Genomic DNA, 25509 nt, shown 5'->3' on the forward strand with positions numbered 1-25509 from the left:
ACAAGTTCTGTACGCAGTCAGAAACTTCGGGATTTTTGGCGGCAGAGCAACGCAAAACAAATTCGGAGAACACGAGTATTAGCTACGACGGTTCCTTGATAAAGATCGGCAATAAAATCATTTAAACAATACTTGAAACGGACTCACCTGGTCAGAGCTCCTTAGTTCCATCCTCAGAGTCAGAAGTTCGTCCGATCTCGAGCGACGGGACTGACGGCACATTTTGGCAAGCTGCACAGTCGCTCACGACACGGTAGTCGGTAGTTTGCTGTTCCACTTCGACCGTCGCTCTCGCGATGCGTGCTGATGATAATTCTCACTTACACTGAGTCTGTAGCAAAACACCCGACACGCCACTTCGCACTTCAGACGATAACTGCACAGTAGGTATAGATCGGAAGCCGACTGACCGATCCTTACTCCTCTCTGGGAGGGGCTTCCGAGTTCCACAGTTTCCTAGCAACGGACACGTGACTGCCAAGGCGGACGCGACTTCAGATGTCCTTTCACTTTGAGCGGTCGCCGCCGCCGTCTGGAAGCGCGTCAGGTGACAGATGGGCGGCACCTTTGACGGCGCGTCGGCGGAGTTTGTTGTCCGCGCGGCCATCTTGAATTTGCATGGCCGTCGCGAAGGTGACAAGCTTTGGAAGTCATGTTAGCTCTTTTATTGTGTGATGCGATAGACTGTTATAAAATAATTAGTTGTCAATGTCTCCGAAACTCTGACTTCGCTGAATGATATCAATGATGGCTCAGCTTTGTGTATTGCTACTAGTATTTTTTTTGCGAGAACGTTTCTCAACTATGGCTGAAAGCCAGTGCTTCTATAATGTGCAATATACAATTTTCGGGTATATTTACTTGGGAAATATTTTATTCATACAAAGCAATAACCTGTTAAGGAATTGAATTAAATGTAGATGATATATTTGTTACAAAAATAAAGCAAATTTTCTTGACAAAAATTCTCAGTCTTGTTTGGCAGCGCTGACTTTGAACAACTTCCGCTCTGTTAGTATAGACAAATGGCGGCGCGGGTGTGATCACGGGGTGACAGCTACGAAAAGTATCTGCGATGGTTGCGTGGTGTTAGGGGTGACCCCCCGTCGTGATCAGTGATAATTGCAGTGATATGGGGTGGTAAGGCGAGGTGATTGAGTGATGGCTTGCCTCAGCGTGGTGAGACTGAACTGTGTGTTTTCATCATCATGGCGAGCTCAAGCTGTCATCCATGCGCGTTGGAGCTGCAGAGCATTGAAAGTCAGCCGGCTACACTTCGGAGATTTCGGGCTGCTTCCGGTGGTGGCTTGTCAGGTGAGTTTCAGTTTCTATCTTAAACACTTCTCATCGATGTTATGGGGCCATTCCGCTTCAAATAATCAACATAACGTTTTTTTTTGCTTGTTTGGCTAGCAATTGAGGAGTTTGACATTTCCTTTCGACTACTGTCTACTTCAAGGTCACAGGATAATAGGATGGCCAGCCAGGCCGCTGGCGTTTCTCGATTTCTCATCGATGAAATTCATGAGTGGTGCACGAACGCTTGGCTCCCAAAGAAAAGCAAAAAACGCTAGAAGGTGATATGCATTTATTGTGACGACCCGACCTTACCCAAGGTCATCAGCTGGTGGGCAACAACTGAGTGCGTGAAACACGGCACTACATGCCCGCCACGTGACTATCTCCGCCCGGTTCCTGCCCCTTGAAGGGATAAGGTTGAGATTGAACAAGGGACAAAACATTGTCCTGGCTTGAAGACCAACTACCGCTGCTCGAAGTCTAGCTTTGGGCTAAAGCCCATATAAAGACCGCCTATAACTTAACCTAGTTACTAACTTCGCCTAGTGGCCCTCCCGCCACCTGGGTGTCATGCGGCCTCATGCTATCCCTAGCCGGCGCGGTGGCTGCCCCATCCCTGGCTGAGGCCCACACTTATACCCCGCCCCGTCCTGCCCACACTGTTCCCACCTGGTGGTTGTCCTCGCTCAGTGCAGTGCTTCATGCCTCTCCCGTCACGTGCTCTGGTGGATCCAGAAAGGCGGTCTTGGACGCCGCGGGGATTTTCCCCAAATGCCCCCTGGATCCGCCAGTGGTCGCGTGCAGTGCAGTGCCTCATCCTCATGCCTGTCCTGCCCCTAGCTGAGGCCCTCACTAACCCCGCCCTGTTCCTCTCCTCCCCTCCCCGCCCGGGTCCTACCGTCCTACCCTCGACTCCTCTTGTTCTCTCTGTGATGGATGACCCGGCGGCGGATGAGCGCTATGACGCGGCTATCCTCCCGCCCGCAGGGCTCTCGATACAGCCACCGAGCTCCAGCCGCGCCTCCAACGCTCGTAAATCACGAGTTTGAACGCTCGGTGCGTGCCCCGCAGCTGGCTCGAGGGGCGTCCCCGGCGGCGGCGGCGGCGCACGGAGGCGGGCGCGGGCACGCTGATTTCAATCACCCCTTTGGACCCGGTGCATGGGGGGGGGGGGGAGGGGCGGCCGGCGGCTGTAGCCTGTAGCGGTTCCTGAGGTGAGGTCAGTCCGCCAAACTGTTGATATTTGGTTGGAGTCGTTGAGCGGAGCTGGTTTGTCGCCTCATCTTTTATGTTAGCCTGTTGAGTGTTGGTGTAATGGGGATGCGGTTGACAGCGTTATGGAATGGTTCACTGTTCAGGTTTGGATGAAAAGGGACGTGATTTCGGGTTGGCAGTGTCAATGCAAAAAGCAGTCGCACAGGCAAGTAAAGCTATTTAGTTGACCTGGTGAAACTCAGATTATTTGATTGTATCCAATTGAGCGCTACTCAAAGATACAAAATATAAAGATACAAAAAGATACAAATATACTCGAAACTTTGGAGTCGATATATTTTTATAATGGAATAACAGTTACACAAGTTCACTCCAAACTGTAAGTATCAAGAGATGCGGCGGTGACGCATGTAAGCCCCCTACCACGCGCAGCCGCTCTGCCCGTCCCGTCGTCCGCTCTGCCAGGACAATGGGGCGGGGCGCGCGGTGGGGGGCCTCGCGGGATGGCCCCCGGACCAGTGATCCCTCTCCCCTCCCCTGCCTGCCCTCAGGGCACAGAGCACCGGGACGCCTCAATGCACCAATCAGCAGAAGGGTTGATTAATCTAACAGAGTTGGATGGCTGTCGGTTCGGCGGGGATTTGCACTGAACGCCAGTCGTTGTACTGGGGTCAGGGGCAGGGTCACTGGAGAAGGGAGGGGTTGGGGTTAGGCAATGGGGCAAAAGGTGCCCTGGGGGCATTTGGTTAGTGCGGATTATGATAGGAGAGGGACGATGATTGAAATTTATGTGGGGTGTAGATTACCTTTACGATCATCGTGGTGATCTTATTTTGATACGTGATAATTGCAATACCTATCAGCATTTGTCTGGATATATTTTTTGCATATTTTTTATTGCTGCTCGTGAAGTTTATGGTACTGTGTTGTAAATATAAAGGTAAAGGCAATAATGAAAACACTAGACCCAACCTAATAAATCAGTTGTTACTTATTGAATCTCGACTCTTTCAGCATTGCGCAGATACGCCGAATGTTTTGATCAATAATGGCACAAACTCTTGTTCATTCGTGCATCCTAAGAGACTGGGAGTAGTAGCCGTGTGATTGGAAGAAGAGGAAGAAGTTAAAGTTAAACGCTCGCATTTAACAACCGAACTCGTAAGGGGTTTGGTGCGTTGTGAGCTATTTTCAACATTGTGCATTTTGGAGGGTTAAAACGTAGGATACCGTTTGGCGTTCATGCTCTTTCAAAATGAGGCAAATGTGCATTATACCTACCTATACGAAAACACTAATGATACTGGACGTAACGATGCGAAACTCTAAACTACATAGTCTTGAAAAAGTTTTTGGAACTCCAACGAGAAAACCATGTGCCCTAGTCCGAACTCTCCCGGTCATTTAAATTCATCTGCACTATTATCCCAGCTCACAAAACGCTAAATCCCAGCTTTTCCCATGCCACCCTTTCCCATAATGAGCGTAATCCATGCATCCCCGTTCTCTTCTGTACGGACCCCACAGAAGTGGGACGACACCGGATAGGCGATTCGTTCCGTTTTACATAACAATTACACGGGTCTCGTGCTCTCGCCGCCGCCGCCGCTACCGCCGCGCCGCTCCGCCGCTACTGGCACCGGCGCAAGCGACGCCCGCGCGCGGTAACCCTTCCACGAATCATGTTCCCCCATTTTTCTCGTGTTCGCCCCAGTGCGGCGGTGTGGGACGGGGAGGGGGGAGCGACGCCGGCGGGGAAAATTATCGGCCCGTCATTTTGTCACAATATTGATTGGAGCGCGCGGTGCCGCCGCCAGGGGGAGGGGGGGGGGGAGGGTGACACCTGCCCGCCCCGTCTGGGATTTGATGGACAGTTTAGTCGTGGTCTGCAATTTAGCACTGCCGCCGCCGACGCTGGTGTGGTTCGAGGTGTCAGCGTATCATGGCGTGTGTCAGTTGTGTCATGGCATATATATGTAAGTTGTGTCATGGTGTATGTCGGTTGTGTCCAATGGCGTGTGTCATTTTGTCGTTACAGTTCCTGATTTAGCTGTACTCAAATGAGAGCTATTTGAAGTTCATGTTCTTTTCTTGACCAGTTGAAGCTGGCCTTGCATTTTTTCTCATTCTAAATGTTATAAGATGCCCAGCTTAGAAAGAAAATGTTTCGACATTTGACTCCAATGAATTGCTCGAAGCAGGTCAGAGCTCGGTTCAAGCCGCTTCAGCTCTTTTACCTTTTACAGTGTCATCCCTTGACAACAGTCGCTCATCGTTCGACCTACGCTACCATCACTCATCGCCCCACCTGGCAATGTCACGCCTAAATTCAAACCCGCTAAAAACCGCCACGGCCGCATCCTTCTATCCCACCGCGTGGTAGACGCGATGAGAGGGCATGACACAACGAAGCTCCGCCGCGGAAGGGTTAAACCAGCGACAGCTGCGCCAGGCGACGCCACGCGAATTGTTCTCTTCACAGAGATAAGCACCGTGAATTGTGATTCACGTGAAAGATAAACCGTCGTGAATTATTCACGCCGGAGATAAAGCGACGTATACTGTCGGTAGCGAGTGAGATTACTGCAGTCAGCTGTCGAAGGGAGAGCCGACACAAAACGGCACGTGATTAGCTACCACGATGTTCAAGTGTTGAAAAACACTTTAGACTCGGTTGGTCTGATGTTTTAGACACTGTGGAAAAGGGTTGGAAAGTGGTGGCCGGGCGACGGATGGGATGGTTTTCTGGTGGCAGCGATGGAGTCTATTCAGGCTGGGGGCTATGAAGTGTATGTCATACAGGAGGCAGATGTGTGTCCATTCTGCTGCTATTGCTGTGAGCCGCTGCGCTAGGCAGCCGGCGTGTTTGTTCACTGTATGTAGATTATTATTGGTGATAACAGCAAATACTAGGGAACCTTACTAGGGAAGAGCTTGTAGAAGAATACGGGTGAAATGGCAGATCCTATAATATATATCTCTAACAGAACGTTATTGTTACAAAACTCCACAACAGATTCCTATTATAGTCCCATTGCGCAGGTCTACGGAAACTCTATTCCTATGAATCGTGATTTTACCATTCACCATAATCGGGCATGACCACACCTAAACAATACTCATGTTTCAAATCACCGTTGTATTGAAAACAAAATGCATACTGCTATATATAAAATAAACACTTGCACGATTTGTGTTGTTTTGATTGTGCGAAGCCTTTGAGATGCACAATTGCTTGGCAAGAGTACCCACACATAGAAAATACGCATCTAATCTTCATTGTATGTAGAGCATGATAAAACGATGCTTTCTTTCATTTGCGGTTAAACCGCCCTTCTTAACTCCCCTGATTGTCAACGCAGGTGTTTACGCCGTCTAAGATTTTCAGTGACTGCATATTTTCTGGATATTTATCGAACGGAAATCAACGCATAGGAACTTCAAATAAAAGCAAACACGTGTGAACTTCTCACATTCATCTGAAAAGTGGCATGACATAGTGTCACTCTCTGTGAGGTTATAAAACAGACCCTTTCTACTATCCAGTATCCAGCTCCTAAACCCGATAAAAACGTATAAAAACTAACAACCCTCTTCGGTTTACAACAAAAAATAATTGACTAAATTGGCAAGACTGCTTCCTTTAACGGCTCAAGGCATATGACGCGCTCGAATGTTGACTCTCAGCCCCAGACAAGACACTTTGCAGACACCACGTGACAATCACAACATGAACCCACACCCATAGTCCGGCTGAAGGTGCCCATCGCCCGCATAGCACGTGGTAGGCATCAGCGAGTGGGCGTGGCCACCATCAAACACAGCCTGATGATTGGCTGACCGTCCAAAATCCATCGCCGCCGGCCATGACCCGAAACCGCCCGCGGCGGTCACGTGACCCGCATACGCCGCGGGTGTCGGAGGCTCGTAGCACGGGTACAGGACGTTCTGTGGGGAGTAGCTGGGCTCTGTTTTCACTGGGACCGGCGTGGCCGGACCTCCAAACATTCCAGTATCCGACATCAGTGCTGCCGGCTGGGCACTCACGGTGTTTCCATCCCGTCCCAGGCGCACGGTCACGTTACCCACCGCAAGCAGCACACTGCCATCCGCGTCACGGACTCCCCCTCCGGCGCCACCGTCATCACCGCCACCACCGCCGGCCGATTCCAGAGTACGAGCTAGAGCCACGATATAACTGTTGGCGAAGCGAAGGGTCTCAATCTTCGTCAGACGTGTCTCCTCAGGAAAGGCGGGCAGCACGGTGCGAAGCTTCTCCAGCGCGTGGTTCAGCATGTGCATGCGGTTGCGCTCGCGGTCGTTCGCCTTGGCACGCCTCAGCCGGCGTAGTCGGACAAGCTGGGTGGGACTGCGGGCGCGCGTGCGGGGTTTGGAAGACCGCTTCCTTCGCGGGATGTCCGGACTGCCACCGTCGCCGGCTGAGGAGCACGAGTCTGTCGTGGTGATGGAGGGTGGAAGTGATGTCATCTGGAACAGAGAAAAATGATGTCAGGGTTCAGCTTATTTAAACGTTTGGTGTTGGACAAACAGCTTTGCATTCTGATATGCTAAGATATTAAGCTTGGATTTTGATATTTGGACCGAGCATTAATTATACCCATTTAGTGATCGTGGAACCTATCACTTTTCACAGCCGTCAGTCGTATGAGAAAGGGAAGTTTATCTTCGTAGCTGAATCAGGAAAGGCTCTTGAATTTTGAACAGCATATAGCTATCACAAATTCGCCCATTCATCAAAACACATCAGCTCATGAAGACAACTAGTTGTTGAGATTTAATTAGGGCGATTCGGCCTACCGGGCTGTCAGTATGTATAATAAAGAAAGCATGTTTTGGGCTTCTAAAGCGCTATAACATTTTCTAAATTCAGCCATCTTTCCAAGCTTGCCTATGAGGCCGCCCCACACCGGACCTCGCAGGCGGGTTGCGAGTTTGCGGGTTTTGAGTTTACGGGCATAATACTCATTCATAGAGTGATTAGACCGTTCCCTTATGGTAACTTCATGGATGCAGTGAAGCCGGTACACCTTCAGAAAATTACATATAGTCGCAAAACCAGCACAACGAACCTAAATTCGACTTCAACGAAAAACCCGCAAACCTCGCAGAACTCGCAGACCTCGCAGCGAGGAAAATCGAAAGCTGACTCAAAATCAACTTTTGTAATGCGATGCAAGGTGGCTCGCAAGCTAAAAACATGCAGATTCGCTTGTTCGATGGTAGTGTGGGTCACTCAGCATATATTGTACTATTTAATTTTGAAGAAACCCGAAAACCCAAAAACTCGCAACCCGCATGCGAGGTCCGGTGTGGGGCGGCCTGGGAGGCATGGGAGCAAGTCTAGTGAAGCCGCCGAACTACGAGCACCGATGTATAGATGCACGGTTACATTGTGTTCCTGGGCTCCTGATTTCTTGTAACAGGGTGCCGCGACATAACCCTATGACTGCATTCCTTAGCTCTCCCTTTTCATCGACCAATCGCCCAGAAGCTAAAAACTCTCAACAGCGGATCATCTAATTTACAGCAGGAATCCGACTTGCTCAGTGTTTCGAGACGTGACAAAAGCCTTCAGCCCCAAAACGCTGCGTCACTTACGATAGTAGGTCTACATCATGTCGAGAGCCGATGTTTTTCGAGCTCGCTAATTCAGGGACACCGTTGTGCATGACCCCATGGAGCCAGAATCGGGTAGCGATCACCTTCATACGGCCACCGGGCCACGAAACAGGGGCGGATCCAGGAATTTTCGGGAGGGGGGGCGGCAAGTCGAAATAGGGGCGACCTGGCAATCCGGGGGCGCTCCATACAAAGGGGGCGCCAAACCGTCAAAATCGGGAGCTAAAAGCCCGCGCCGTGCTAGGGGGCGTTATCGCGCTCCCCCTCAGGTTTTTCGCAAATATCTGAAAAACGGCTGCGCGCAGCGCCGCCATTTTCAGCATACCTTATCATGCATCTTTTTTGCACATGTTGTAAAAATGTCTGACGCGGGTGATGGAAGGTCAGGTCACCAGGTTATGCCAGGTGACCTAGCCTAAGAAAAAGTTCAAATGTTTACCATTGCTAATTGCTATACCGCTTTGAACCTTTCAGCGATTGATGAAAGCAACACTATTCATGAAATGTATATCTCGGAATTTCGATATCTGTGACCTAAGGTCAGGGCAGTTGTGCGACGTCTCCATTAGGTAGGTAGGTATAATTAAGTCTTTGGGAGAAAACTGAAAGGCATCTCTTTTGGACGAGCGCCATTCTAGACAATATCAAGCATTGTGATACATATAAAATTAACACACTGAAATAAGAACATTGCACCTAGTGTGACCACTCATTATGTCCCAGAGGTCATCCCATGTCATGAAAGGCCGCAGCAGTTTTTTTTTTAAATAACTTTTGATAGATTCAAGCTAGAGCGATAAAAACACCTCAGCTGTGTTCAGCTCGACGATACGCATCGACTGCTATGCAGCATGACCTTTCCCGGTCAGGTCATGACCTTGACCTGAGGTCAAATTCTCAAAATTACCCTTCATAAGGTCAACCTTTAGTTTGTTCGACGTGTCTCGACGACAGAAACGCAATGCTGGCAAACGTAATGTCGAGGCTCTCTTGAGTCAAAAGTTATTGCAGGAAAACATTGTTCGTAAAAAGGCTATTTTTAGAGTCTTTTGCCCTCTGAAGGCTAAACCGTTGACCTGAGGTCAAATCTGAGCGCAGCTTGCAGAAACACCTTTAAAAGGGCTATCGAATGCGCTTTTCTGCGGCGCTATAGCTCTATTGGTTTCCGAGTTATGTGCCGCTGCTTCGGAAACGGAAAAATGTTGAAACAGGCAACATGTTACCTTTGATGACCTCTGGTGACCTGACATTCGACCTGACCTAAAAAATGACCGTTTTGTTTTCGTCCTGTTTTTGACGATCTTTCGAATGCCGCTTATCGCGTGTCACTACGCGGCCCAGGAGCCGAGTTAGACAAGGGAGTGTGCCCCCCTCCCCAGCAGGACACGGAAAACTCAGACCACCGGCACGGCACGGGCTAAAAGTCGTAGATGGGCACCGCTACCCTAGCAAAAGATATTAGCAAAAAGGTGACCTCCATTTACTGGTGCAGTCCTCCTTCTCCCGGTGATGCCCCCTCCTTTTTCTGGAAGCGTCTCACTTATGCTAGTATGCCTCACTTCCCGGGGGCGCCCAACCTCTGCTTGGATCGCCTAATCCATTATGGAGAGACCCACTTTGCTTAAGTCGCCTCATTTCTTCCTTCTAAGAACGACCAATTTGCTGTAGGCGGCCCACTTATCTGGGACGCCCATCTTCTGCTAGAAGTGCCCATCTTCTTCCTGATGCGTCCCACTTCTATTACGAGTGCTCCTTTTCTGTTAGGGCGCCCCTTTGCTGCTGAGGAGTCTTTTCTACTGTGAATAGGGCGGCCCTCTCCTGTTTGGCGACCCCAATTTCTGCTGGAGGCGCCCCACTTCTGCCCAACTTTTAGTGGGGTGCCCCTCTCTTGCAGGGGCACTTCTCTTTTGCTGGAGACGCCACTCTTGTGGGGGCGCCCTTCCACTGCGGGGAACGTCTCTCTTCTGCCAGAGGCACCCCTTTTCTTCTTATGGGGCTCCTGTTTTTTTTTTCTGGGGCGAGGCGACCCTCTGCTGCTCGGAACGGGGCACACCTCTCCTTTTACTGGGGCACCGCCCCTCTGCTGGGGTTGCCCTTCCGCTGTCGTCAGGGGCGCCCCTCTTGGTAGAATATACTCCTTTTCTTTTTGTAATGGGGCGCCCCGGTGCGAGCGACTTTAGCGAGTGTCATTTGAGCGAACGTCATTTGAGCGAACCATTTTCAGCGACTGGCAGCTTAGCGAATATCAAATTGAGCGATTATCAAATATAGCGATTACCAATTTAAGCGAAAGCTATGTTTCAGCGACATCTTTTTCGTCGACTACAGCTTGAGCGACTGTCATTTCAGCGAAGCACTTCATCGTCCCGCAACGGTGTATTTTTTATTTCTTTATTTTGCGAACGTACGTACAACGTATGTTTCCGGAACTTTCATGGTTATCCGGAACTGGATGGCGGATGTCACGTTCAAAGTTCAGACATTAAGCTCCAAATTTAATGCCACATTTCTCAAAAATTCCAGCGGTTCGATTTCACCCCCCCCCCCTGCTGTTTGCCAAAAATGCTGACCAAACGTATGTTCAGAGATTCATATTGCTTGTGCTGTTTTTCGCGAAATTCCCCCGCTTGAATTTGGATCAGTTCCCCATGTTGTACAATTTGTTCTTGCCCCAAGCAACGTACGAATTTCCAGATATTTGGGTGAGGTCCCTGAAACATAGACTAGATCCCCCTGTGCCGTCCCTCGAGTTTATTATTGGTCCTTGGCATTCCTTCCATCGTCCTATCACGTTCCACATTTCCAGATCAAGGTTGCAGAATGAGGCCAGATATTTTTGTGGTTTCCATTCTTAAAAGCAAATTTTTAATTTGCCGCGCGCAGCTTGAAGCATGACACATACCAAGCGGGTATTCCAAGGGCAAGAATTTCCGAAAAGTAGCAAATGATTGACTTCCGTCGCGTTCGGTTTCGCTGTAACTGTGTTCGCTCAATTGGTCCCCCATTGACCTCCACATATTCGCTCAATCTGGTTTCGCTGATTCTGGTCCTCGCTTAAGTTGATAATCGCTGTGATTGAATTCGCCGACTTGACAATCGCTGAAAGAGTCAATCGCTGAAATTGATAATCGCTGAAAAGGCTTCGCTCAAATGTCGTTCGCTGAAATGACGCTCGCTCAGGTGTCGCAGAACCGGGGCGCCCCTCTTCTACCGGGGGGCGCCCATCTGCTGCTGGGGCGTCTGTCTTCTGCCGGATATTGTCAATGGGGCGCCCATATCCTGTTTGGCGGGCCCAACCTTTGCTGGAGGCTGCCTATTTCTGATTAACTTTGGCTGTGGCGCCTCTCTTCTGCTGGGGCGCCCCTCTTCTGCCAGTGGCACCCATTTTCTTATTATGGGGCTCCTTTTTTGCTGGGGCGCCCAGCTGCTGTCAGGGCGCCCCTCTTCTCGGAATGGGGGCGCCTCTCTCCTTTTGCTGGGGCGTCGCTCCTCTTCAGGGCGACACGTCTCCTGCTAAGGGTGCCCTTCGGCTGCCAGGGGCGCCCCTCTTGAACAGAAGGTATTTTATATTCTTGTAACGAGACGCCCTCTTCTGCTGGGGGCGCCCATCTGCTGCTGGGGCGACTCTCATCTGCTGGGAATAGGCAATTGGGCGTCACTCTCTTGCTTGGTGAGCCCAACTTCTGCTGGAGGCGCCCTATTTCTGCTTAACATTTGCTGTTTCGCCGCTCTTCTGCTCGGGGCGCCCTCTCTGCCGCGGGATATGGGCGCCTTTTTCGGATGGCGGGGGGGGGGGGGGGCGGCCGCCCCCGTCGCCCCCCCCCCTGGATCCGCGCCTGCCACGAAAAGGCTGTCCGAGCGATCGCCGCTTTGGATAAACCTTACGAAACCAGGCGAACGAAGACCGAATTGGCAGATATCTCCGCCGGGGCGAGGCCAGACATCACAACATTTTGCACCACCGTCTCTTTTTCAGTGTCAGCAGCTGCTTTTCGCTGACTTTGGCTGCCTTTCACTGTTTTCCGGCAGCTTTTTTTGACACCACTGCACGCTCCAATCACGAGCGTGGCGCCTTCGTTAGTAAAGAGTCGTGAATGGTTTATGGTATCGTGGCGGTGTATCATCGTCGGTGGTCGTGTGTGTCGTGACTGGAACCGTGTTGAACGAGACGTGTCCCGGCCACCACGCCCCGAGCTTCAGCAGATATCGGAGACAAAACAGGAGTTCAGCAGCAGTGCAGCAGAAGCACGGGACCAGGTATACGGACATGGGACATTTCGGACATCGGACAGCCATTACCAATGCCACCCGAGCGCCCCTATAACTAAAATGCAACTAAAATGAAGGATGCCATGTGCAATGTTATGGAAAATTTGCCAGCCTTACTTCGGCTTGAGGACTCAGCTGTTTTTTTTCGATCGTGAAAGTGGATAAGCAATAAAGCTCTGTGGATTCATTCATTGTCCTTTTATTCGTAAACCGTATCCAATGTCATTTGTCCATTCCTTCAAATAGCATTTTGTGATATAGCTTGAGCGCTATTTGAGAGGTAATATGGTAATGGTGGTAATGAGTGATGATCATCTTCATAAGACTTAAACTTACTCCGCAACAAAGCCTACCTATCAAAACTCATTCATTTTATTTTCATAGTGCTTATACGAAAATCATGAAAGGACGAATATTCGAATGAATGGCATATATTCGTCTGTGATCAAGTGATATACATTTTTAAGCACGATATAATCTAATAACCAGTAAAACGCCTTTTGGGCGAAGAACGAGCGAGCGAGATAGTGAGCCCTGCACGTGCGCAAGGGCGAGAGGGTACTTCCAACGGGCTTGTGCAAAGCACCCTTCAAACCGGTCGCTAGCGGTGTGCCAAATATGTACGCGATCGGCCCAGCCGTTCCTGATATCTGGAAGCTGCATTCTGCACGTGCGCACGTGCAAACGGGGTCCAAACTGACTTTTGCACGGCACCCTACTAACTGGTCCCCAACCGTGTACCAAATTTGAGAGCAATCGGCCCAGCCGTTCTCGAGATCTGGAAGCGCCCCCTGCACGTGCGCACGTGCAGTAGCACCTTAACCGCAGCACATGGGAATGCATTGCCTGGTGGGTGCCTACCTGCATGTCAAGTTTCAGCGAAATCGCCCCAGTAATTACCGAGTTATTGAAATGGGAGCAACTTTGGCACCTCTCCTTTTTGCATTTTGCACGTGCAGTGGGGGTCACTCACATAGATCAACAGTACCCGACCTTTGGTAGAAGGGATGCAGCTACCCTACAAAAATTACCGCAAGACAATCGCCCAAGCGGCTGCTGAGATATGACTTATGAGCCTCTCAAAATCACTACTTTTGCAAAACAGCTTGAACACCCTTGACTTTTTACGTGGCACGTGCCACGACGGTCACTGTGATATATCAAAAGTAGTCAATTACGGGGTAGAAGGGATGGGGCTACCCAGCAAAAAAGACCCCAGGCCAATCGGTCCAGCGGCTGCTGAGATATAAGCCTCTGAAAAGCGTTACAGGCCAGGCCGGGCCGGGCCGCTCATTCTGAGATTTTTCCGTTATAATGAAAAGACTTCGCTTCGCTCGCTGCGCTCGCTCGCTCGTAATAAGTTGTGACTTTTGCTGTTAACCAGTACAACAGCGCCTCAGTCGCTAACCTGCTCCCGACGGAGGGAGGAATGGAAAACGAAAGAAACTTCATACAATCATTGAGTGAAAAGTTATTCAAATATAGCATGTTATGTCTACTTTGACGCTGTTTTATATTTGGTGCCTGGTGGTGGCCAATCCATTGGTGTGAGGCCAAATCTGAAAACGGGTTAACCAACGAGCATTTAAAATGAAGCTTTGGAACGTGTTTCCGAGACATGACTAGGTTTCCTTGTTGGTACACTAATTCTGCGACGTTTTTATTTTACGCCTAATTCGGGAAAATGTGACCTTTGATGATCTTTGGTGATTTGGTAGGCTCTAGCCCGAACCTAAAGCGACCAAAATATTTTCCCATTTCTTGTTGACTTCTCGGATGCGACCTAGGTTTGCCGGTGCCGGCCAGCAACCAAGTTACAGCAGGCTTGTTCAGGCGCCGTTTTCCTAACTGGACGTGGGAATCCAGAAGCTACAAGCGGGTCCGGTTAGACAGTGCTAAGATGTTCGTAAATACACACTACAAACATCCCACGGCACCAACCATTGCCCAAGCAGCAAACAACTCAGCTGTCCAGAGACTGAGAATCGCTGGTTAGAAAAGGTTTCAATGCCGCTTTTCTTATTGAATTCGTTTTTTTACGTGGGCCTCCTGACACGATCTCATCTCAATAGCGTTGAACAAAAAAAAAAAAAGACTAAAAGCTCTCTCATGGTCTGGTGACAACTGAGGTCGACTTGTTTTAGACAATCAGTCTATGTCCGAGTGACACCGTCTATAGAGCAACAATAGAAACGTTAGAAAATCAAAATAGGTACCTCGTAAAAGGCGTCTTGACTTCCCAGGTGAAAGAGTACTGAGCCTGATAGGCGATAGCGTCGATACAAAAGATTCCAATTAATCTGTTTGCCAGCTACTTTTATCGTCTGACATATTGTTTTCGAACTATTTTATAATCAAACGTTAGGAACAATTCAAAATGTGCACCATTTACGAAGCCAAAACGCGACTGTTATAAACGTTCCTGTTTAATCCGTTTTTGAAGCTGATTTTATCCTATGTTATGAAAAGCTATCACTTCTGTGCGATGTCACTTATGTATAAAAAATCGTAAAAACGACATTTTTTGTCGTCTCAGGTCCAGTAAGACCACCTCCAACTCGTGGGAATATGCACTTAAAGCCAACTAACACACCACACTCACGTGTGTCATAATGCTGAGCGATGGCGTTCACTCGGTTTGCTCCTAACTTACGATAATTCTCTAGCTAGATGGCAGGCCTGATCCCAATGTTAATTTCCACGAGACACCAATCCAGTGTTATCTCATCCATGGTAAAAAGCATCACGTTTCAACAAATTCAAACAATCGAAAAAAGTCTCTTACTGTTAGCAACTTTTCAGTCCACCACATCACCCACCGACAGGCGTGAAGGCGTGAAAACGATTGCAATCTGAATCAAGTTCACACCTTTTCAACAGTCACTCACCTCACCGAGATCCTCACCGTCCCTGTACACAGCTCCACCACACCCGCCAATCCACAAACTACGGTCCCACGCCGCGTCCCACGCGTCTCCATCCGTGCCCCATCCGCTCCATCCCCAGTTCACAAACCGCTCGGCCAATCAGCGCGCAGCATCCTTCCGGCGTGGCCAATGCTGGTCGCTGATTGGCTGGCGCTGGAGATAAACGTGCCGCTTTGCTTTGAAGTGCCGCCGAGGTGGTGTGCCGTGCGGAATGATTGCTGGGTCTCATGGGAAAATGTTTTAACCCCAACTGAGCACGTGAAATCAGTGATTGTCAGTGAAGTTATCCGGTGGCGTAAATGCGCTGCCGCCGTACCCTTTAGCTTACACCAAGGGAAGCGCCAACCGTACCTAAGGCCTAGCCCTCCTAACACACAGTTCACACCCTAGTTGACTCACGGAATAAACACTAAAATGGGCATTCCTAAAAATATGTATCGGTCATTGCGCCTTGCAGTTTGGGAAAAATGAGCCGAAACTCCAACAGACAAATAAACGCGACTCTCAAGAAATGTTGGACCGTTCTGTAATCTGTATCCTACATTACCCCCACCCAACCAATACCAAAGACGTATTTTGAACGAATGACGAGCCGGAGCGGAACAGTGTTCGTGATAACTGATCTGAGATCTCAAAATAAATAACTAGAAAATAAACTCTGGTAAGGGTCACACTTATAACTGGCCACTGACGTGCTATAGATGTGAGCGCAATCGCTCTTGACATGAACGGCCTCTGCACGTGAGCACAATGCACAATCTACCGGCCCGCAGTTGTCGAGGGCTAATTTTGAGCGGAACATGCTTGGAAGTTGAAACTGCTGATTCGTCCGATGTGGTATGTGCCGTGACTGCCACCCAAAGGCATCCAGAGAAGCTCAAATAATGTTTGAAGGGATGGGACTATTTGGTCTAAGCGCAGCGATTGTCGATCGGTTGAGCGGTTGCTGAGCTGATAAGGGTCACCCTGCTAACACCTGTCACCTAAAATAGTGGACAACTTTAAATATGTCATAGCTCAGACGCTTCTATTTATGCTCTTCTACTCTTCAACTTCTGTTTATAGTTTGCCTGTAAATATGCTCAATCATATATCGTGTATATTATGCTCGATTTTTACCACCGAAAACACATTTTGTTGGCAGGCAGTTGTGACAGAACGCAGAGGCCACAAGAGACTGACTGAGGCGGTAGCACCGAGGAGATCAGCCAACCACCACACCGCCGAATGGACCTGTTGCCTTGAAGCTGATTGGATCCGCTAAAAGGCTAGTCCCGAGGCCATCTCGGGTTATTCTGTATATTTGTATGCCCACTTCATTGAATTCTGGGTTGGAGGTATTCTCAGCATTTCCAGAATTATCTACATACCTATGTTTTTATGGAACATAAGACACATTTATGCATATCATTAGCCGTATTTTCTTAGAAATTTTCACGCATCATTAGCCATATCATAGGCGGGGGAATGGGGGGGGGGGCACCAGGACACGTGTCCCCCTTTGATTTTGGCATTTTACCATTAGCCCTATCGGTGTTGCATGGAAAAAATGGGACCAAAAGTCGCCAGTGCCGCCACCCCTCCTCCTAACCCGCGCCATGATGGGGTCTGCCGAGCAACGCGGTCTGATGGGGGGCCATTTTGCCCCCCCCCCTAAGATCTCGAGAACCACGCAACATAGCGACAAGCGGCAAACGGCGTTGAATAGCCCCAACGGGGAACTACCTTGTGACCCAATTTCATTGACCTAGGTCAAACCTATGACGTCACAGGTCAGGTCAAAGGTAGAACTTTCACCGTTTACAGGCATTTCAAGAAATGCGTTGTAAAATCGAGTAAAATGTATTTCATTGCAAATCATCGATGGGGAAATGTTCGTCAAACACATATTTTGCTATTTGAGGTCACTGATACCAGGTCAGGTCACAGAGGTCAGGTCACTGAGGGTCACAAATTAAAAATATCATCTGATGCATGTTTTATGGTCCATTTTATATGCCAAATGCGATTATGCGGGACAAGCAGCCCTTGGGGGTCAGTTCAGATTATGTTTTGGTGAAGGTCAGGTCAAAGTCAGGTCAAGGTCAGGTCAAATTAGGTCAAATTTCAAAGTTGATATTTTTGCATAAATGGGTATCGATTCGATGCAGCTTGTCACGGGTGGGGGGAGTTCAATGGTGGTCTCTGTTTTGCGATACGTGGTCTAGAATTGCAAAAAAATTGAGTTAAAAAATTTGACGTCATCAATTTTTAACAGTTTTTTTCGCTATAACTTGGCCAAAAAAAGAGGTTTCGATCTGAAATTTGGTATGTATATCGAAGAGCGAAGGGACTATCACATATATTCCGTTTTTTTCGAAATTCGAAAGCAAAATGTTTGGGAATTTTTTGAGTTTTTCTAAAAAATCATGTTTTTATTTTTGGGGGTTAAAAACCCAAAATTTCACAAATCCCAGATAGCAGTTTTGTAGCGCCGTCTTTTTCTACACAACCACATAAAGAACTTTAAAATTGCTTGTTAACTGTAGAATTGGTGAGCGTTCAAGATGTCATGTTTTTTGCTCATTTTTACTCGAACATGACCTCAGTTTGACCTCAATAACTCCTGACCCGAGGTGACCTGTGACTTGAAATTTTGTGTGAAGGTGTCAAATTGATGCCCGGTAAGGTACTCAAAATTTGGCGGCGCTGCGCGCCGCCATTTTCTCGCTATTAAAGAAAAACCGCAGGGGGGGGGCAAAATGGCCCCCCCATCATCAAGGCGCGGGTTAATTGAAGGTGTTCCGCCACCACTGAGCTATATTTTCATAGAAAGTCAGCTTAGAGTTAGGTAGATACATTACAGTTTACACCGTACCGGATCATTCCAGCAAAGTGCAAACATCAGCCGATTCTGGCTTGCGTCAATCGAGCTATTCTGGTAATAAGATTGCTTCATTTGAGTCAGAAACAAGCGGAGCAGTCAGTATGAATGACTTTCTTGTTCTTCTCCAATGTCGCGCATTTGCATCCAACCCACGTTCGAGTGATGTAGACACATCAGTTTTGATCATTTTCCCTGCTGGGCCTAGCCTCACTGGGAGTAATTTTCTTCACACTTCACACAGAGCTGAGAGATTGTCTGAAACATCTTCACAACCCCCGAGTTTAAAAATTTTGGCCAGTGCAGTGGTCTGTTTTGGATTGGACGCAAGGAGTTCAACATGCGCTGCTTTTGTCGAAACACATCAGCCGATATGTCCGTTGACCGTCTCCGAACAAGATCGGCTCATTGGCAGTTATTTAGCAACGTTTAAATAATTACGCGCACTTTTTAATGTGCCATGTAACTATAGCTGTCCTTGACAAAAGTATTCTGCTGCAGAATATCAACCATTTTCCAGATATGAAAGGAGTTCTTATACAGGTTAAACTGCAGAGGTCAAAAGACTATTACACATTTTATACATATTACATAAGTAGGTATATTTAATGTACAAATGCTCAGCATTGAGTGATCAGCTATCCTAAAAAACAACGCAATGGACGGAATATAGCCATTTCATAAATACAAAATAGTAGTAGGCAATCAGTTGTCATCTTCAAATATCGACTCCTCGATTCATTCATAAACATGTTTCGACTCATTGAAAACATGGAGCAGGTAAAGGTCAGACGACATATTACACTGATGCTTTGATGCACTGAATATCTGGCGACACGAACACGAGTCAAGTAGTGCATGGCAGAAGATGGTAAACCATGTACACAAGGTCCATCTGTTAACATAATTACGAGTACGCATCAACGCACTATTATCTCGTTCATTGGGACGTGGATTGGGGCACTTGGATTGCTACTGGCTTTGGTACGCCAGTCGCGCCTTTTCTGCAAGAACTGTCACTCTGGCGAAGAAAATAATACATACAAAATAACAAGCACCGGTCCGTGTATGACATGCGATAAAGCGGCTCACCAGCTACCACGACTTTGTAACCTATAGTAGTTCATCACATCGAAGTTTGCAGTTGGACGGAAGACTATGCCATATTCGTGGATATTGTCCACATCTCAACAGAAGAAGTCTAACCATACTCGCTGTCTCAAGGTCACATTGACACACTCGTAGTAACAGCGTCAGAATTCTGTTCTCTGACACACTGATGGCTGGAGCATCTCAGAGCATCTCTCCTCAGTGCCCGCCTTCCTTCGTTAAATGGTCGTCCGACTTCTCTTCTCACATTTTACTAAAATATCGCTGTCACTGTTAATCGTTGCGCTTGTTTGCGTCCATAGCATCGCAAGGCACTCTTTCCTTTGACATTTCTTTCTACATCAGGAATGTCTGCTTCTATTCAGACTACTCCTGGTTTCTATGCTGGCACGGTGCTGTAGTGTGCACCATCTATCGATCCTGGCGAGAAGCCGTAGTTCCCCTCGCCGACAACAGATGGCTGTCGTGAACCGGGTGGCAGTGGGGTGGCCACCACTGGTGTCGGAATAGTGACCTCCTGGATAGTGAGTTTCCGCTGCCGCCTCCGCCGGTCCCGCTTGTACCTGAGGGGGTCATAAGGAGGGGTTAGTGCTACCTTAGGAGTCACGAGCTCAACAGCAGAGAGCTGTTGCATCAGGGGACATGAGTAGGACAGGTAGACAATCAGTTGTAGGGTCACCATAATTTTCCAAAGAACTTAACACAAGACATCCAGTAAAGCTGAGCCTTCGTGGCCTTACGGGGACAGAAGCAGAGTGACCAAGGGGGTGTGACCAGTTCCTGCTTGTCCTCCACATTCGAAGCACCCAGCTCCCCCTCCGTCCTTCGCTCTAACTACCCGTCCCATGTGTGCTGTGTCATTGTAAGTAGGACCCATTCCAGTTCCCATTTCATACCTTTCCCATTCCTAGTACCCACTTCCTCCCAGTCCCTGGTTCCCAGTACCTACCTGTGCCAGTGTACTGACAGCACGATGAGCGCTATGAGGGTGCCCACGACAATGAACACTCCGATAGCCAGCACGAGCGCCTCAACCACGGAGAACTGATACCCGGAGCCGCCCGGCTGCTGTACACACGGCTGGGGAAGAGGTCAGAGGGGTCAGAGGGCTGCTGTACACACGGCTGGGGAAGAGGTCAGAGGGGTCAGAGGGCTGCTGTACACACGGCTGGGGGTGAGAGGGAGAGGTCAGAGGCTTCTGTACACACGTCTGGGGGGGGGGGGGGCTCAGAGGGGTCAGAGGACTTCTGTGTATGTAGCATTGCTTAGGATTGGAGGGAGGGAGTCAGGTAGGCCAGAGGACTGTTGTGTACGTACATACGCACGGCTGGGGGTCGGAGGGAGAAGTCAGGTGGGCTGCTGCACACACGGCTGGGGGAGAGGAAGAGGTCAGAGGATGCTGCACGTACGGGAATGCTGCAGGGCAAAGGGGCCAGAGGGCTGCTGTACACAATACACATGGCTTAGGATTGGAGGGAGGGGGTCAGGTAGGTCATGACAGGTCAGAGCACCGATGAACACAATTGTACATTCCGCACATGACAGACGGTTAGACGACAGACAGACGGGTCAGGTAGGTCAGAATAAGTCACAGCGTCGTCTTCCATACACAATGCTACGCAAGAATCGAGATACACGGCCAAGGGTCAGACAGATGGGACTGGGTCACAAAGTTAATTGAAATGCAATGCAATACGCGAGGCCGTTTGCAGAAGAGACGGAAGAGACGCATCCGAAAGTTCAAAGAGGTGGGAAAGATTCTAAGAAATGTCAGAAGAGTCCAGGGGTTAGAACCTTGTTATTCGTTCACGGTTTCCGAGGTCTCTTACCAGCTCAAACATGTGGCGAAGCCCTTGAATAGCTTGTACGTTGTTGAAAAAAAATATATCTACCCTGAAGTGAGAGCTATTAACCTACTTCCGATACTCAATTTCATCAAAGCAAGTGATACGCGGAGCCCGTCCCACTGCGCGTCGCTCCGCCATGGGGGCCCCCAGAGCGGTCCTGTCTCTGTCAATAATGATTGGCGTGCTTTATGCTCACGGTGATGCCTTTAGTACCACCGCGACACTAACACAACCGTAAAACTCCCCGACATTACCGTTTCTCAAACATCCACCGGGGCCTGTGCAGTCCTCTGCGCTAGGGCACCCTCCTGGCTCTGTGGTAGCTTCTCCTTCCACCAGGGCACCTGCTATCTACAATTTCAGTCAAGACCCGATATGCGTGGGATGCGCCATCCCCGCACCGGATGTTGGCACGGAGTCGGCCTCGTAACCTATCAGCTTTCGTCGTCAGGAAGTGGAAAGATGTCAAGGTAAGTTGTTGTGAGTTTGTGTCCCATCTCAGGTGAGTTGTATGGTGAGTTTTGGATCCCAGCAGCGACTAACTTCTCAACACTTCCAAATACGGTAAGAAATTACGCCATTTTTATTGAATCACGAATGGCTTCTTTAATGGTTGATTTATTTTCTCGTCCTAAAGCTGAAAACTCCATAGCGCGGTATACTTTCACCATAAAATCAGTAAATAAATTCGAATTAAGCAATGAACATTTAAAATAGGACCTGGTCCTGGAGGAGTCATCGTGTGTGTGTTTGAGTTTAGGGGCGTCTCAACTCGGGAAGTTATATGACGCCTGGAGGAGTCATCACTTTTACCTGTCACCCGATTAACGAGTGGGCGAACGAGTTTATTTGTGGTTTAGGCAAAGCATTGGTGAGTGGCCTGACCCGGTTAGGTCGTTCTGGGTATCAAATTGTAACACAAACATAATTTCCAGTACAAACACCAACTGCGATATCAGTCGGGGGAGGTTTGGTCAATCGTTGTCATTTTTAGAACATGCCATTTTTAGCAACCATGTGCCAAAAATGACAACGCTATCAGCTATTTTTGGCAACGATGAAGCCGATTTCACTCCTCAGCGAGGAAATCACGATTTTGGAAATACAAGCACTGATTTTGGAAAAGAAGTGCTGCCACCTGGTGAAAGAAGAATAAACCAGCTTTAATCTGACCGTTGTTTGTATGGTAGTCCAATTCGTTGACGTCTTTTTTTGTGGCCTGAAGTTGGAACTTCAATTTGCAGCATCCGAAAATGATCAGTATTGATCGAAAACATAATTTTGATGAAAAAGGAATATGTGAAGTTGAAAGAGGAGGCGATTTCATCCAGATGCGGTGGTTTACTTCTTGAAATTATTTTTGTTTATGACGACCGCCATGTAATGACGGATGATGCGCGGCCGTCAATTAGCAAAAATAATTTCAAGAAGTAAACCACCGCATCCGGATAAAATGACCTCCTCTCTCACCTTAACATAGGTATTATTTTTATTATCAACATCATAGTTTCGATCAATATTTATCATTTTCGGATGCTTCAATTTTAAGTTCCAACTTCAGGCCACAAAACAAACTACCATACAAACAACGGGCATATTAAAGCTGGCTTCTTCTTCTTGCACCAGTTGGCAGCACTTCTTTTCGAAAATCAGTGCTTATCTTTCCAAAATCGTGATTTCCTCGCTGGAAGTGAAATCGGCTTCATCGTTGTCAAAAATAGCAGAATCGTTGCCATTTTTGGCACGTATGACAAAAATAGCACGTGCTAAAAATGACAACGATTGACCAAACCTCCCCCGACTGATATACGGTGGGACATAAAAACAACATATGGATACACAGCATCATGTTCCATTAGTCGTTAAATTTTCAGGTCGATATCAGGTCATGTCAGGTCGGGCTGGGAGATCCGAAAAAGGACATTAATATGTTTGGTTTGTATGTTGCCCTGACAAATATGCATAGGTATGTACACATTGGCCTAATTCTCATAAAAAATGAATGTTATGAGAAATATCAAATCGAATATGCTGTCCTCTTTTCGTTTCCTGTTTTAAGATCTCTGATGTGAAAGCGTCATTCAAAGACAAAGAAGGTGGCCTTGGGAATAAGCTTTCAAATTTCATAAAAAATCTAAAAAAATGCTGCCACCTCTGCATCTGTCGTGCCAAGGCACGTCAACCTCCCCTAAGACCTTTCCAGCCCGGTTTATCGATATAGTGAGCCTATGGAACGATTACAATGATTGAGAATTTCGTCACCAGCTGTGTAAAACCGTCAAAATAAGTCGGCACGCTAGTTTGTTTCCGTTGTGTGATGAGCGGTTTTGTCGTGTCAAATGTTTGTCTACATTTGTCCAAACTGGAATACTAGGTACTAATAATCTATTCCTTGCAACAATACGTATTGTACATACACAACGGGCTTTCAATGAGAGAACAATTTAAATGTAAATAATAGTCGTCCACATAAAACGTTTTGTTCGTTGTTTGTCACATAGCTTTATTTCACATAAAACTACAAAAGAGTGGTCCTAATACGGGTCCTTGAGGGACCGCGGCGCCCTGTGACCGTGTTTGAGAAGTGGCGTTGTTTATGTTAACCGCCTGTTTCCTGGCCGTCAGATATGATTTAAGCCACGCATGAGGCTCTCCGATAGTGGCATGGAGGGAGGGAACGAGTGGGACTGTAGCGAGTGCCAGTTGTGTTCGGGGAATTCGGCGATCAGCCGGTCTGTGCCATGTGTGCGCGGGTCGGTAATGACCCCTCGCTGCCGCGCGTGACCTTGCTGGAGTGTCGCGCATGTGGTCACCCTATGACCGTTCTCGACCTCGACAATGGTGCAACTGGCTCGTCGACCCCGGACTTGGATCTCATCGTCGCCCCGTCGCGAAGCCCTCTAGCTTTTTGCATCGACAACCGTGGACAGAAGGGGATGACATCCCCCAGTCGACAAGAGTTTCTCTGGTCTGGTGGCAGAGTGGTGGTCTGTCGACAGCGCCATGGCAGCACGCTGCTGCGTGACCTGACCCAGGTCAAGATTCACGTGACCTCTGTGACCTGGAGTGGTGGCTGGCGCGTCGAGCTGCCCAGCGGCTGGCTGCGGTTGCCACCGGTGGGACCACGCGTTGCTGACCAGACCTTCTGTTGGCCTCCGCATGAAGTATGAAACGCCTCAAGGATGACTGCAGGCCAGAGGTAAACGGGAATCTTGAGGATTAGACGCTTTAGCAGAGCCAAGGCGTCTTAGCTTGATGGGAGTTTGAAAAGCCCGGCATCGGAGTTAAACCACGATGGGTCATCGACTTTTCTCAAGAGTCGTCTGAGGCCCTACATGGAGGCTTTCACTTCCTACTGATGGGCTGCAAGAAGGCTGCCATTCGTCAAGGAGCGCACTGAAGATGGTGCCTTTTGACCTGTGATACCGATTTGAAGCTCCAGATCGGACGCCAGCGAGCGCCACTGACTTTCAGGTGTGGTTGTTTCCTGGTCATTTTCTGGTTATTGCACCGCGATCGCCAAGGACTGCTAGTGTCAATGTTTCATGTGACTGTGAATGATTGTTTGTCAGTTACCTCAGAGTTTCATATCACAGTTCCCCATACGCTCTATGCCCTAAATCGGTGAAATGAATCCAAAGTTCGTTTCCTAACTGTTTTTGTAAGCGATACGCGTTGCAAGCGTAATCATCGGACGAAAATTTAGGAGAATTTCTTTTTCTTTAACCCGCGCCCCACTGGGGGGGGGGGCTATTTATAGCCCCCCTCCCGTTTTTCTGCAATAACTTCCAAACCGCTTGACGAATCGACACCAAACTTTCAGTACCTTCGGCTGCATCAATTTGACACCTTGTGTCAAGATTTGAACTTCGTAGCTACCATAGGTCGGCCGGAAATGACGTCAGAGTGACGTCATGTTCGTCCGATTTCGACGCAAAACATTGAACCACGGCAATCGCTCCCAAGAGCTCAGTTTTTAAGCTAGATCCAATTTCTTTGCATGAAAGGACTTAGAATTGACCGCGCTATCAAACTGCTATCTCGGATTTTCAAAATTCTGAAAATTTCGAAAATTTTATATAATAATATTCAAAATTTATATTTTTATATTTTTTTTCAAAAATTTTTTGACTTTTCGAAAAAAACGGAATATATGTGACAGAACGCATGATAATGACTAACTCTAGCAAGTTTTAGCTAAATATCGTCAAAAATGGCCAAGTTATACGCATTATTGCAAAAAATTCACAATTATTTATTTTTCAAATCAATTTTTCAGTACGTATTTGGCATCGTACACCAATATAAATGGCACCATCGTGTTCCTGAGCTCAAACTG

General features: G+C 48.2%; 2 protein-coding genes across 2 annotated transcripts in view; both read right to left on the reverse strand.

Annotated features, from left to right (window-relative positions):
* Nucleotides 1-6115: 6115 nt before the first annotated feature.
* Nucleotides 6116-15403, reverse strand: LOC122373445 (neurogenin-3-like). The gene is made up of 2 exons (XM_043351513.1): nucleotides 15312-15403; nucleotides 6116-7002 (listed from the first exon to the last, which is right to left on the reverse strand). Exon 2 carries the CDS (start codon nucleotides 7000-7002, stop codon nucleotides 6238-6240), a length of 765 nt encoding a protein of 254 aa, XP_043207448.1. The 5' UTR covers nucleotides 15312-15403; the 3' UTR covers nucleotides 6116-6237.
* Nucleotides 15404-18950: 3547 nt separating this feature from the next.
* The window catches only part of LOC122373446 (cadherin-23-like), a 50400-nt gene continuing 43841 nt past the window's right edge, over nucleotides 18951-25509 (reverse strand). Inside the window, exons 35-36 of the mRNA XM_043351515.1 lie at nucleotides 20273-20403; nucleotides 18951-19886 (exon numbers count right to left, since the gene is read on the reverse strand). Coding sequence (XP_043207450.1) covers nucleotides 19703-19886; nucleotides 20273-20403 — 315 coding nt within the window. The 3' untranslated portion in view covers nucleotides 18951-19702. The remainder of the gene's footprint in view (nucleotides 19887-20272; nucleotides 20404-25509) is intronic.

Source organism: Amphibalanus amphitrite, unplaced genomic scaffold (assembly GCF_019059575.1).
Source record: "Amphibalanus amphitrite isolate SeventyFive unplaced genomic scaffold, NRLGWU_Aamphi_draft 001497F_arrow, whole genome shotgun sequence".
NCBI classification, from domain to species: domain Eukaryota; kingdom Metazoa; phylum Arthropoda; class Thecostraca; order Balanomorpha; family Balanidae; genus Amphibalanus; species Amphibalanus amphitrite.